This window comes from Macrotis lagotis, chromosome X, assembly GCF_037893015.1.
Source record: "Macrotis lagotis isolate mMagLag1 chromosome X, bilby.v1.9.chrom.fasta, whole genome shotgun sequence".
Lineage (NCBI taxonomy): Eukaryota > Metazoa > Chordata > Mammalia > Peramelemorphia > Peramelidae > Macrotis > Macrotis lagotis.
In genome coordinates this window covers 134367680-134380829 of record NC_133666.1, presented here as the reverse complement: position 1 = coordinate 134380829, position 13150 = coordinate 134367680, and the positions used below count along the sequence as shown (strand labels likewise).

General features: G+C 39.1%; 1 protein-coding gene across 2 annotated transcripts in view; it reads left to right on the top strand.

The window, feature by feature from the left end:
- INTS1 (integrator complex subunit 1) overlaps positions 1–13150 on the top strand; it is a 54262-nt gene that overhangs the window by 31315 nt on the left and 9797 nt on the right. For both annotated transcript variants that reach the window (XM_074205946.1, XM_074205947.1), the window contains 15 exons: positions 1096–1255; positions 1708–1848; positions 4196–4376; positions 4457–4583; positions 5139–5269; positions 6304–6391; positions 6546–6772; positions 7281–7404; positions 8162–8295; positions 8509–8701; positions 8918–9045; positions 9547–9659; positions 10704–10817; positions 12013–12083; positions 12443–12534. In XM_074205946.1, coding sequence (XP_074062047.1) covers positions 1096–1255; positions 1708–1848; positions 4196–4376; positions 4457–4583; positions 5139–5269; positions 6304–6391; positions 6546–6772; positions 7281–7404; positions 8162–8295; positions 8509–8701; positions 8918–9045; positions 9547–9659; positions 10704–10817; positions 12013–12083; positions 12443–12534 — 2024 coding nt within the window. The remainder of the gene's footprint in view (positions 1–1095; positions 1256–1707; positions 1849–4195; positions 4377–4456; positions 4584–5138; positions 5270–6303; positions 6392–6545; positions 6773–7280; positions 7405–8161; positions 8296–8508; positions 8702–8917; positions 9046–9546; positions 9660–10703; positions 10818–12012; positions 12084–12442; positions 12535–13150) is intronic.

Here is a 13150-nt window from a genome sequence, read left to right as displayed (position 1 = left end):
CGCCCCTGCTATGTTAAACTTTGCTCATAGGATTGTAGCTGTAAAGTCTTAAAGGATTTGAGAGGTCAATTTGTCTGTTTCCCTTTTTTAAGTTGAGAAAATTGAGACCCAGGGAGGTTGTCACAATCATAAAGGTGACTTTGTGACTAAATTGAATTCAAACCCAGGTCCTTATTTCAAATACTAAGTACTGATCGTATTTGAATTAGAAGTATTTATAGATGTGTCTTATCTTCCCCACTAGGTGAAAGACTTCTTGAGGGTAAAGAGCATTTTTATCTAACTGCTTCATTAAGAGTTACAGTACTGGGTCATTGTCCTGAGGTACCCAGTTGTAGTAGGTCCTGATAGGGCTCAACAAGTATTTGCACATCAGTATAGGAGGTTAGTGGTCTATTGCTATCTTGGTCACTGTTGTACTATTCATATGTAGCCACACCCCATTCCTTTCAGCATCAGTTTTTTAATCTCCCAGATTAACAGATTTTGCCCCTATTTGTGCTCAACAACTGCTTTGTGATTTTTGAGAGAGTTTCTATATACACGGACTTAGGTGATGGTGGTACTTTAATTCTTATTTTTAAAAAAAATGTAGGATGTTATTACAGTTATCCCTTTTATAATCACAGGACACAGTACTGCTGCAATCTGGAAAAACCATGTAAAATTTTTTGATCCTCCATACCAGAGAAAGAAGTTTGAATTATTGTGGTATTAAAATATAAAATATGTTGTCATATAGTACTGTATATATGTTTTATAAATTTCTAAACTTTTTCTGTTTTCTGAAGCTGACCATTGTGTATTGTCTAAGACTTCCACAAAACTCCTCCAAAATTTCCTTTCAATTTCTTAGACTGACCCACAATATATTGAAACCATGATGGGTAAAGTTACTATGGGGAAAGGATAATTGAATAGGTAAAATGAGTAGACACAGCAATTACATTATTTTATACACTGGTCAGAAGGTATTACCTAATCTCTGTGGTTGGGATATCTGTTCTCTTGGTCATTTCACCAATGCTGTTTTCTTACTTAATTGTGTTCTTTTGGTCATGCTTTTAAAACTCTTGGTCTTTTACTTACCTGTAGCGTTGCGTTCCACAAGACACAGCCTTCTCTTCACTGTTCTTCAAAGTCCTCATGCAGATGCTACAATGGCTGGAAAACCCTGCAGTGGAAGATGGCCCTCTCCAAGCCCAGCTCAAATTGTTTGCAGCCCAGTACTCTTCACGACACAGGATCAGTGATGGTATGAAGAGTCAGGAAATACATAGTGTGGGGTTGATAATGGGAAAAGCTCCCTGAAGAGATTTTTTTTATGTTTTTTTGTCTAGCTTATATAGAGAAAACAATTTTCTCATTAGCTGAAGGGAATTTGTCAGAACTTCTGTGTCTACAGGCATTTGAAATGGCATTAATAAGGATGTGGCTGAATGATTTCATAATTTAGGAGTTTAAAATGACAAAAGTTTCCTTTAGAACTGGTTTCCCTGGCCAGGGAATAAAAAGCCTATTTGGTACAGAGGGGACATTTCTTGAGTGAAGACAATGCAGTGGTAACTCCCCTTGGGGAATTCCCCTGGATGGAATAGATTGTCAAGAATGAATAGTGGTAGCCACAGTCATCAGGAATGTGTAGTGGAAGGGGTTGGAGACTACTGCCCATGGCTAAAATGATGATGCTGAGTTGTTTTCCTGCAGTACGAGGTGGATTCTTGCACCTGGCTGAAACATTGGCTTTCCGCCGAGATTCTGAGGTGATTGACTCTACAGTGCGTGCCATGATTGCCACTCTGAAGTCTGGAGAAAAATGCAGTGTGGAACCTGAACTTATTGGCAAAGGTACAGTCTCATGATAGAGGTTGTCTCCTCTATTTAATTCTAAGGAATGCCAGGGACCTCAGACTTCTGCAGAAATAACTCTCATGATAACTGGGGATGGGAACACATTCCTGACTGGTTCTGGAATTAAGGAAAAGGAGCAGCTAGGTGGTGGAGTGGATAAAGCACTGGCCCTGAAGTCAGGAGGACCTGAACTCAAATCCAGACTCGGACTCTTAATACTTACTTAGCTGAATGACCTTGGGCAACATTGCCTTGCCTTGCAAAAAAAAACAAAACATCCTTCATTCTGCCTTTTGGTGCTTGATCATCTATATCTCTTGCCCCTCCAATAGTAATGTACTGCCCCACTAATAAAGGGATGACATTTGCATAACAGTTTGAGAGGCAACCTCATATATTAGGGTTGACTGAAGAGACAGAAAGACCAGAGTTTAAGTCCTTCATCTGACTAGTTTTGTAAGTATCAAGTCACTTAACCTCTTAATGTCCCAAGCAACTTTCTGAGTCTTTAATTTTCAAAGCAGATGCCAAATTGTATTGGTAGAGGCATTCCCTCCACTAATGACATCACAGGTCTGGTCCAAAACACATACTGATAGCCACACCCGTATAGGGACCTGTGTATATATACACATATACCTATATATTTCTTGAGTTATAATGTACTTTATATCATTTTACACATGAAGGCTGATTCAAAGATGTTCAACTTGTTTTTAATTTAACAAACATTTAATAAGTGACTAAGTAAGAAGTCAATAAACTAAATAGCAGGTTTTGTAAGGTGATCCAGATGAACTGTTAATAATGAAAAACTGACATACAATTGTAAAATATTCATATTTGATAATATATGAAAGATTTTGGAAAACAGGAGAAGGACAATAAAGTTTGGGGGGGGTTGAGGTACCATAAAATTGGAATGGGACAAATGTACCATTTTTCCAAAATAAAAAAAAGGGCGTTCCATTTTTCCAAAATAAAAAAAAAGGGCATAGAGACTAAACCATAAGCCAATGAACTTCAATTCCTGAGAAATTTCTAGAACAGATCATTAAAGAGATGAACAACAAATAGATAAGAAGTCTCATCAATTTACAAAGAGTTATCTAGCTTAATATGATTATAAATGGGGGTGGCTAGGTGGTGTAGTGGATAAAGCACTGGCTCTGAAGTCAGTACCTGGGTTCAAATCTGGTCTCAGACACTTAATAATTACCTAGCTTTGCGGCCTTGGGCAAGCCACTTAACCCCATTTGCCTTGGAAAAAACCTAAAAATATGATTATAAATGTATAGCTCATATTAAATAACTTGCTAGGTTGAGGAAGTACTTCATTTTTGACTAAAAGTCAAAAATAATGGCTTTTTGTCTGAAAAAAGATTCTAGGTTTTAGTGGAATGCAAGCTCTGTGTGACTCAACAGTGAGTTTAACAGCCCCAAAAGCTGATGTCATGGAATATATCTAGAGAGACAAGCTTTCAGGAATGAAGAATTTTGTATTTTGTCCTCGTTACCCACACAGCTAGAGTATTGTGTTGAGTTCAGGATTTAAGAAAGAAATTGAAATTGAAGCTGTAAGGTGTCCAGAGAAGAGAAGATGGCCCTGATCCCATATTGTATGAGGATAAGTTGGAAGATTTGGGTATCTTGAAGCCTGGATAAGAGAAGACTTGGGAGATGGCAGGAAGGAACCTGATAATTATCTTCAGTTATTTGAAGGGCTATTAGATAGAAGGAAGATTGACCTTGTTCGTTTTGGCCCCAGGCAGTAGCTCTTTAAGTGGAAAGGAGGAATGGATTTGAGATTTTGTGGAGGTAGAGTTTGATAATACTTGACAACTGATAGGTGACTGGGAATGAGAAAAAGTCAATGAATTGCCCATTGTCACACAGCTATCTGGTAAGTGATAAAGTCAGAACATGGACCCAGGTTTTTTGATTGTTCTGCTCAGTGTACTCTCTCCTATGCCATCCTGCCCCTTAGGGAGCCAGAGGTTCTGGAAAAGCAGATGAATCCTTTCAGATAAGTAAATGTTTATCAGCATAACAAAGTTTTAATAGAAATTTACAGTTTTTGCTATATATGTTTAATAAAAGGGTAATATCAAAAAAGTAAAAATTAAAATTCCTACCTATTTTTCTAACTAAATGTTGAATAATTCACAGTTTGGAATAATTTGTAAAAATTAGAAATTTAATTGGCCATGTGTTGAAGCTACCCATTCTTACTCTTAAACCTTTTCAGGAATCTAACCATATATTTTTTTCCAAAGCTGTGTTGTCACACAATGCTATTAGGTGCTAGCATTTCCAACAGCATTTTTTTCTTTTATATTCTTAGTCCTCCAAGGTCTGATTGAGGTGAGGTCTTCTTATCTTGAAGAGTTCCTGGCCATCCTCTTTTCATCTGCCCCAGAAACTGCCTCCAAATTTCCTTCCACCAAGCCAATTGCTGTTGTAAGTTCCTTGCTACTTCAGGAAAGAGAGGAAACCTCAGGGAAAAAGGAATTAGACAGTTGTAGGTGAGTTGTGGGAAGGGTAAAGTGACAGCCCTCTTTTGGTTCTAGTAATACCTAGAATTAATTGTCTTTATCTTCTCCAGTGGCATGGAAACTGCCTGGCTTGGTCCCTCCTCAGGACTTCTAATTGACTGGCTTGAAATGCTTGATCCTGAAGTGATCAGCAGCTGTCCTGATCTTCAGCAGAGGCTTCTTTTCTCTTGGAATAAGGTTTGAATCCCTTTCTTGATCTGAGTTTGGATCTAGGAAGATCTCCTTTCTTTCTGATGACAACATAAACATGGGAAAGAGTTTCATTATCATACATATACATAGAAAGGAGGATTATGATGAATTTCTCGAAGGAAGGACAGGTTCTACACTGTTTAATTAGGAACATAATATCTGATCCTGCTTTTTTTGCATTTCTAGCATTTTTTCTGTGTGGTTTCCTGTTATCTAGTCTGAATCTTTCAGTCTTCATTTTTGATTGGGCAATAAGATGAAAGAAATTTTTTTTGATAAAGCTACATTAAACATTCCTGTAGCACATTAAACATTCCAAAGCTATAGAAAACATTCCTAGTTTGTCTTTTGAGAACATTCCACCAATCTTACTAACATTTTTTTCCCCAGCTCATCTATTTATCCTTTTAGAAGAGCTATCCAAGAAAAGTTTGTTTCTTGCTCCATGTTTGGTGAAGCCACAGAATGTTTTTATAAACTGACATTGTTTTCTAATATTAGACTGACCAGTAAATACTTTTTGGTTTTCTCTTTTCACAGTCCAAAAGTCATTCTGGCTCTCAGGTGCTTTCTTTCCGCCCATATCTCTTGGCTCTCCTTACACACCAATCTAATTGGAGTACTCTTCATCAGTGCATACACATTCTTCTTTGCAAAAACCGGGAGCAAAGGTGAGTGAATACTCCTCATACATCTCAGGAAATCTGGTTATATAGCTTTATGTCATCAGTGTAGATGCTCTCATCTTTAAGTGACTTTTGTCCCTTTCTGATTATAACATGAGGTGCACCACTAACAGGGTGACTTGTGTCCTCATGATGGCTATGGCTTACCTACACATACTTTTTTGGTAGACCAAGGTGGATTTCTTTTGGCGTCAAATGTTGGCCACTAAATAGAAGATATAAGCTTTACTATCAAAGAAAAGGTGTTCATGATCTTGTTCTAAGTGTAGTATATTGAATATGCCATCCACAGAGTATGGCTGGCAGGCCCAGTGGAAGCATAATAATGGTCCCTGACACTGATGTTCCCAAATCTTGAGGTGAGGCTGTATTGATGTTCTTAAATCCAGATTCCTCTCTCTTTGGAGAGAACATTGCATCTTTTTGCAGGTTCATTTTCAGAGTCCTTATTTGTCTTTTTTTAAAAGCTACTCTTTTTTCACTCCACTAAGGAACTAAAAAAAAGCATTAGTAAAAATGTGCTTGATTTCCTTTGGATTTGATAATTTAGGATTTGACCTGTAAGACCTATTTACAAGGGAACAGAAACAGCATAACACCTCATAGTAGTATGTTATCCTTTCTGTGGTTTCTTTTTTTTTCAAAGGTATTTTTGCAAGGCAATGGGGTTAAGTGGCTTTCCCAAGGCCACATAGCTAGGTAATTATTAAGTGTCTGAGGCCAGATTTGAATTCAGGTACTCCTGACTCCAGGCCTGTGCTCTATTCAATGCCCCCTGTGGTTTCTGAAGTAAAGAATTTCTTGGCAACACTTAATTGACCCCAAGGGGAAAGCCTTGAGAATATTTTGAGTACTCAAAATCTTTTGTATCCCCTTATCTTTGTGTAGAAGTGAGGCTCTTTCAGTTCTCTCCTGCTTCCCTGCAAAAACACAAATTCATATTCATTTTCCTAAAGATTGCTTCCTGTTTCTAATCTGAAATGGCATTTCTGTTCTGGATTTTCTTATTTTTTCCTCAGGTTTGACCCATCTGCAGCTTTGGATTTCCTGTGGGCTTGTATTCATGTTCCTCGAATCTGGCAAGGAAGGGATCAACGGACTCCTCAGGTACCAAATGATCCCTTTCAAGATGAATGAATGGAAATGTAACTGAGTTTTTTCATGTTGGGAGTCTAGTATCTTAGTCAGCATTCTTCAGCAAATTGAATTTCTGCCCTTTGGGATAGGGATTTTTCTGACTGCCTTCTGGGTTTTGTTACAGAAACGACGAGAAGAGTTTGTACTTCAGGTCCAAACTCCAGAATTGATAAGTTTGGTGGAACTGATCTTAGCTGAGTCAGAAACCAGAAGTCAGAGCACTGAAGATGCCTCATGTAACCTTATCCAGTCACGCTTACCTCTGTTGCTTAGCTGTTGCCATGGAGATGTTGAGAGCATCAAAAAAGTAACAGAGTACTTGACAGGCAGTATCCAGCAGTGGGGAGATAGGTAAGGACCTCTAAATGATTCTTTGGATGTCTTTGTGCTTGACTATGAGTAATTTAGATAGCAGAGGTAATTAGCAAGAATTCTTGGATCTTGTAATCTGGCCCTGACTACTTGTGTTAAAATAAGACAATTAATTGACAAGGTGCATCTTTTATCCCAGAGTTTCAACTTGGATATGATTCACTCTAGCCACAGGGATTGATGTCTGTAGTTATGTCTAGGTCATTGTCCCTTTGCATTGGGATTGGGTATAATACCTACTGAAACCAGTGCACGCATGTGCATGCACATACACTCGTGTGTGTGTGTGTGTGTGTGTGTGTGTGTGTGTGTGTGTGTGTATTGGGCTGTTGAATATTGGGCACTGACATTCCCTTGGTTTGACATCCAGTTACGTCCTTCCACAACCTAACGTGTTGAGCTCTTCAGATATCCTTTAGGATCTCGGGGTTTCTCAATAGCACCTTAGAATGAATAATATTATCTTAAACAATGCTTTCTCTTTCAGTTTGTTAGGAAAACGCTGCCAAGACCTTCTCCTCCAACTCTATCTACAGCTGCCAGAACTCTTGGTGCCCATGCCTGAGACGCTGTTGAACAGTGAAGGAGCAACCAGTAGCAGCACCTGCAAGGTGAGTGGATCTGAGGCAGAGCTATTCCTTTTCTGCAGCTGAGGCAAGGCAGGTGTGTTGTACCTGTAGGGTACAACAATTATCCACTTAACCATTTTCACTTGAATTTAGTGTTTTAAAGTTAACAGAGTAATTTAGATAGAGTGATTTTTTTTCCTTTTAGTTCTTTTCATCCAAAGATGGAGATGTCTATTTCAAAGTGCAAAATGTGTTTGGTAGAGGAAAAAATAGATTAATGACCTTGATGTGGGTCCTTGTGCCCCATTCTCACTTGCATCTCCTAAAGATAGAATTTTCACCTTCTCTATTGCTGTCACATAATAAGCTCTCACCATTGCAGGTAACTCAATAACCTTGAAGCATCCTTTTGGTCACTGTCTTCAGGTTATAGGCTTGATAAAGATGGATTTTCATTCAAATTAGTTTTGTTCTGAGTGCTATTTGAATCTATTGTCAACAAAGAAATTTTCTTCTGTAGCTTTAATGTTAGAGAACTTGATCTGTTGGGAACTGGAAAGCTAGTTTAACCACTAAAATTCAATAGCACCAAAGAAATTCTTTTCTCTAAATAAGGAGGTCTAAGGTCATTGGAAAAAAAGAGGGTAGGCCTTATTTTACACTCTTGAATTTCATGCAGCTTTGTCCTCTCTGTCCTTTTTCACCACTTAGTCATTGTTATGTAGAAGTAATGTCAGTGAGGAATTGCTTCTATGATGCTGTACTGCTCATAGCTTAAAATACTCACTCTTCCTTGCAGCTTGATGCTCTGGTTCACCGATTTATCCTCCTCCTCGCAGACACAAGTGACTCCAGATCTTCAGAGGGCCGGGTAGCAGATGCCAACATGGCATGTCGGAAGTTGGCTGTGGCCCACCCTATCCTGCTGCTGAGGTCCTAGTCATTTTCTCCTTTGCTGTTTGGGTGATGGGTGGGAAAATTTCTACATTTGTCTCTAAGGAGGAAGGTTGCATTCCTAAGAGTTCAGGCTATGATCTTGAGGAGAAAGAAAAACACATTGCCTGGTTTCTGACCTCAGTCAATGATAGGCTGTGGTGACTCAGTAAAAGAGGATGAATATAAAGGGTTTTGCCCTTCTGTTTGCAGGCATCTGGCCATGATCGCTGCCCTACTTCATGGCCGAACCCACCTCAACTTCCAAGAGTTTCGTCAACAGAATCACCTGACATTCTTCATTCATGTCCTGGGGATCCTAGAGCTGCTGCAACCCCAGGTGTTCCAAGATGAACACCAGAGGGCGCTTTGGGACTGTCTTCTCTCCTTCATCCGATTGCTGCTGGTAGGTGACTGACAACTTTTTTCCTCCATCTTCTCCTGGAGGTCTTTGCTTGAGGATGGGGATTGGGTACAAATAGTGTGCACAAAAGAGTGATTTGTATTGTCCATTAAGGAAGGCTGTGTCTCTGGGAAGGCAGGGACAGATATTATCTTAAACACCAGTGTCTACTTTTGTTTAATGTGGGACATATGCAAGTGCAGGCGTTCTTCCCTTCAGAATTACAGAAAATCCTCCCGTCATCTCGCTGCCTTCATCAGCAAGTTTGTCCAACTTATTCACAAGTATATCACCTGCAATGCCCCAGCTGCAATCTCCTTCCTGCAGAAGCATTCTGACTCACTCCAGTAAGTATCCCTTTTGTAAACTTTTTCTTTTCCTAGAACCTACTCGCTCCAGTCTAAATGTTTACATCCCAGACAAAGTAGAGAGCTGGGGATCTCCCAGGCTGAGATACTGGTTCCCATGAGGACAGATTTGCTAGGAAAAGCAGACTCTTTAAATCAGTAACCAACAAGTCTGAGATTGGAGGGTAGTTAAATAATAATGTTAACCATGGAGTCTAACCTCATATATAGGAAAAGGAAATCTTAGCCAAGATTTTTGGTTCTCAATTGTAGAAAATGAACAACAGATTCTTCTTTGCCCACCGCAACCATTCTAGGGATGTTCCCTCTCTATTGGCTTTCTACTTAGATCATATTTTCTTCTTTATACATTGGTTTGCCTGTTTGACACCCTAGAACAATACTTTCTTTTTCCCTTTCTCTCTAACCTTAATAATTTCAACTTTCTTTACCTAGTCTTCTGGATAAAGAGCTGAGAGCTAGTATTTTCTCTCTCCACAGTGACTTATCTTCAGACAATGGTGACCTGGTGATGCTAAAGTCTCTCTTAGCGGGACTGAGTCTTCCCAGCAAGAATAATGTTTCTGACCATGGCTCAGATGAAGAGAGGGATGGTGAGTTCAGAGAAGGTTATGTAGGAAACTGACATGGTTAACTCATTGTCCCTTTTATGAGGAAGGCTTTAGATTGTATTGAAAAAAGAAGCATCCAGGACTTGGTTACTGTTGCTAAGATATAGGAACCACAAGTTTGTTTGGGCATTTTATTCCCACTTTAGGACTTCATCTCCAAAATTCAGTTAGCTGTGAACTTGGCTTCCTATTTAGGGCAAATATAGAATCTGCATAATGGGAGTCAACTCCCTTTCCAAAAGAAAATTCTTGCTTGTCTTTGAAATCTTTGCTCTAAGCTGAGGAGAATGAGTTCAGAAAAGAAACCTTGTCCAAGAAGCTTCCACTCAGCCAAACATACCTTTCTGTATCAATATAGTCTAGGATGAATTCCAGGTTTTGCTGATCAAAAGAAGTGACTGTGGTTTACCTTATTTTGACAGTTAAGAAAAACATTGTAGGCATCTTTTGTTACTCTTTGTGTCACCATCCTGACCCTTAAAAACAATTCTCTATAAGTTACTCATTTTAAAAAATACTTCCAGCTCTGAAGACAGTTTTAGAAGAGTTAAAAATATTTTGAACAATAGAGTTAAGTATATAAGCCTAGATGACTATTTTGAGAGGGATAATATTCAATTGGCTATTTTGTATGCTTAAAAGACACCTTTCATATTATTCTTCATGCATTCTGATTATTGATTGATATTTGGTGCAGCCAAGGTTAAATCACTTTAAGTGAACTGGATCAGAAATTCACTAGCTATTTTAACCATACTGATTGTGGTATAGTGCAAAGAATACTGAAACTGGAGTCAGGAAGATCTGGGTTCAGATCCTACTTCTGCTACATATTAGCTGTGTAATCATAGGCAAGTCAATTTTTCTGAAGTTTATTTTTTCATATGTACGATGGGAGCAGTAAATACCTGAAGTACCTATTTAACAGGGTTATAATGATGCTCTAAGGAGGTAATACACATAAAGTGTTTTGCAAAACTTAAAAGTATCTATAAATGTTAGTTATTTTTATTGTCTTTCTTCCAGATGATAGTTCTGCTGGCTCCCTGCCTCTAGTCAGTGTCTCTCTCTTCACTCCTCTGACAGCAGCTGAAATGACCCCTTATATGAAGAGATTGTCCAGAGGCCAGACTGTAGAGGGTAAGCAAGAAGTCCAGTTGAAACAAAGACTGGAGAGTATTTGGTTACATCTGTATCTCTAGAACAGTGTATTGTAGAAAAGCTCCAAGGCCTTCCTTTGTGAGCATGAGTTGCAGCCACAATAATGAACAGAGATATGTATATGGACAACTGAAGGAGATTTTTAATTCAGTATCAGACCTGTGGTGGAAAGAAAACATAAGCAGGTGGAGAGAGAGTAGAACTGAGCAAGATGAAGCATCTGTTGTCCTTTGGCACCAGTCTTAGCCTGAGATAGATTGAATGCTCAGAAAGACTGGGGAAAGCAGCACCGCAGATCAAACATTTATGAAGCATCTATTTTGTGAAAGGCACTTTGGCAGTCACTAAGGCTACAGAGGCAAAAAAGCTCTGCCCCATCTTCATGGAGCTTTTATCCTAAGTTATAATTAAGTATAATTTCAAAAGCAGGAATATTTGTAAAAACTTATTATGAAGGTGAAGTTATTTTATCTCCTGGAATTATAGATGTGATGAATGATATCAAGCTATTTCCAATGACAGGTGACGTTTTGGTATAAAGTGCAAGGTGTTAGATTTTGACAGACCAATGACAGACCAAACTTAAGAAATAAACCAAGGGTGGAGTGATCCATCATGGAGGAAATTTGCAATTTTGGATTAGACAACAGATTAATTTAATTTTTGAAGAACTCAAGAGTTGCTGTAGAAACTTAAAAAAAAATTGACTCAAAAGTCTTCCCCCATCCTCTGAACTCCTCCTAGTTTTCCACATTTCTCTCCACAAAATGGAGAGAAATTTAATTCCAGGAAATATTCTTGGTCATTGAGGTAGATGGGGTGCACAGTGTCTTTTTTTTTTCCTTAAGATTTTTCAAAGCAATGGGGTTAAGTGGCTTGCCCAAGGCCACACGGCTAGGTAATTATTAAGTGTCTGAGGTCGGATTTGAACCCAGGTACTCCTGACTCCAAGGCTGGTGCTCTATCCACTGTGCCACCTAGCCACCCTCACAATGTGTCTTTTGAATGTGGTTTTTTGAGGAAATACACTCCATAGCACAGAACTCCTCCTCTTTGTGGGTTTACTCTTCATGACTAGATAACTGGAAGTGCTTAATTGTATTACTTGTTAGCTTGGTGCTTTTATATGTCTTTTTCTGTCTCATACCTTCAGTCTGTTTTTTTCTCTATTTAGATATCTTGGAAGTTCTGAGTGATATAGATGAGATGTCCCGGCGGAGACCAGAAATCTTGTCCTTTTTTTCTGTAAGTGCCATGGAAAGGAACTCACTTGTCATGTCCAGTCCAGCTTACTCATTCCTTTTAGGTCTTAATCCCTTCAAACTCAAGTCCAGGATTCCCATTTCCACAGAAAGGACTCAATTCCTTTAGTCATCAGCAAGAACCCCTCTGCTCCCCCCATTCTTTTCCAGGAAGCCTCAACTAAGAAAGATCATGTTTCCCCGACCTATGACTCTCAGGCACTTCATCATTGGTCTTCATCCAGGCCCATTCCCCAAGAGAAATCAAGATTCTCCTTTTTTTCACCCATTCCTAAGAGCATGAGATCTATCTCCTGGTGTGGAACTAGGAATCCAGGGAATGACTTCTCCTTTCCTTCTCAGACCAACCTGCAGAGGCTGATGAGTTCTTCTGAAGAATCCTGTCGGAATCTAGCCTTCAATCTTGCCCTGCGATCAATACAGAACAACCCTAGGTGAGAAATAGAGGGGCATCAAATCCCATTAGCATGTCACTCCATGGGGCGGCTAGGTGGCATAGTGATTAAAGTGCCAGCCTTGGAGTCAGGAGTACCTGGGTTCAAATCTGGTCTGAGATACTTAATAATTAACTAGCTGTGTGGCCTTGGGAAAGCCACTTAACCCCATTTGCCTTGCAAAAACCTAAAAAAAAAAAAGCATGCCACTCCACACACCCAGTATAACTCATTGATCATTTATGATGAACTTGCTGAAAAATTGCTTCTTTAGCTGAAGAATTAGAGCCAGGCCAATGTAAAAAAACACTTGCAGTAGAGCCTAGTTAATAGCTCAAAAATAATAGCTTAGATGATGATCACAGACAAATAGCGCAGATCATGAAGCCACCTACTCTGACTAGAACAATTTGAAAAGAAATTTTATATCATGTCCCCTAAAAAAGAGAGAAATAAAGCTGGGGTTCTTTTTATGGGATGCTGTGGCATGAAGTTGTGTGTGCGTGTCGGGGGGGATCAGAGCTGGGGATCATCCAAACCTCTCATTACATATGAGATGAAACAGACCTGAAAAAGTCCTGATGCTTCATTTACCTCACAAGCTTGTGGTTTATTT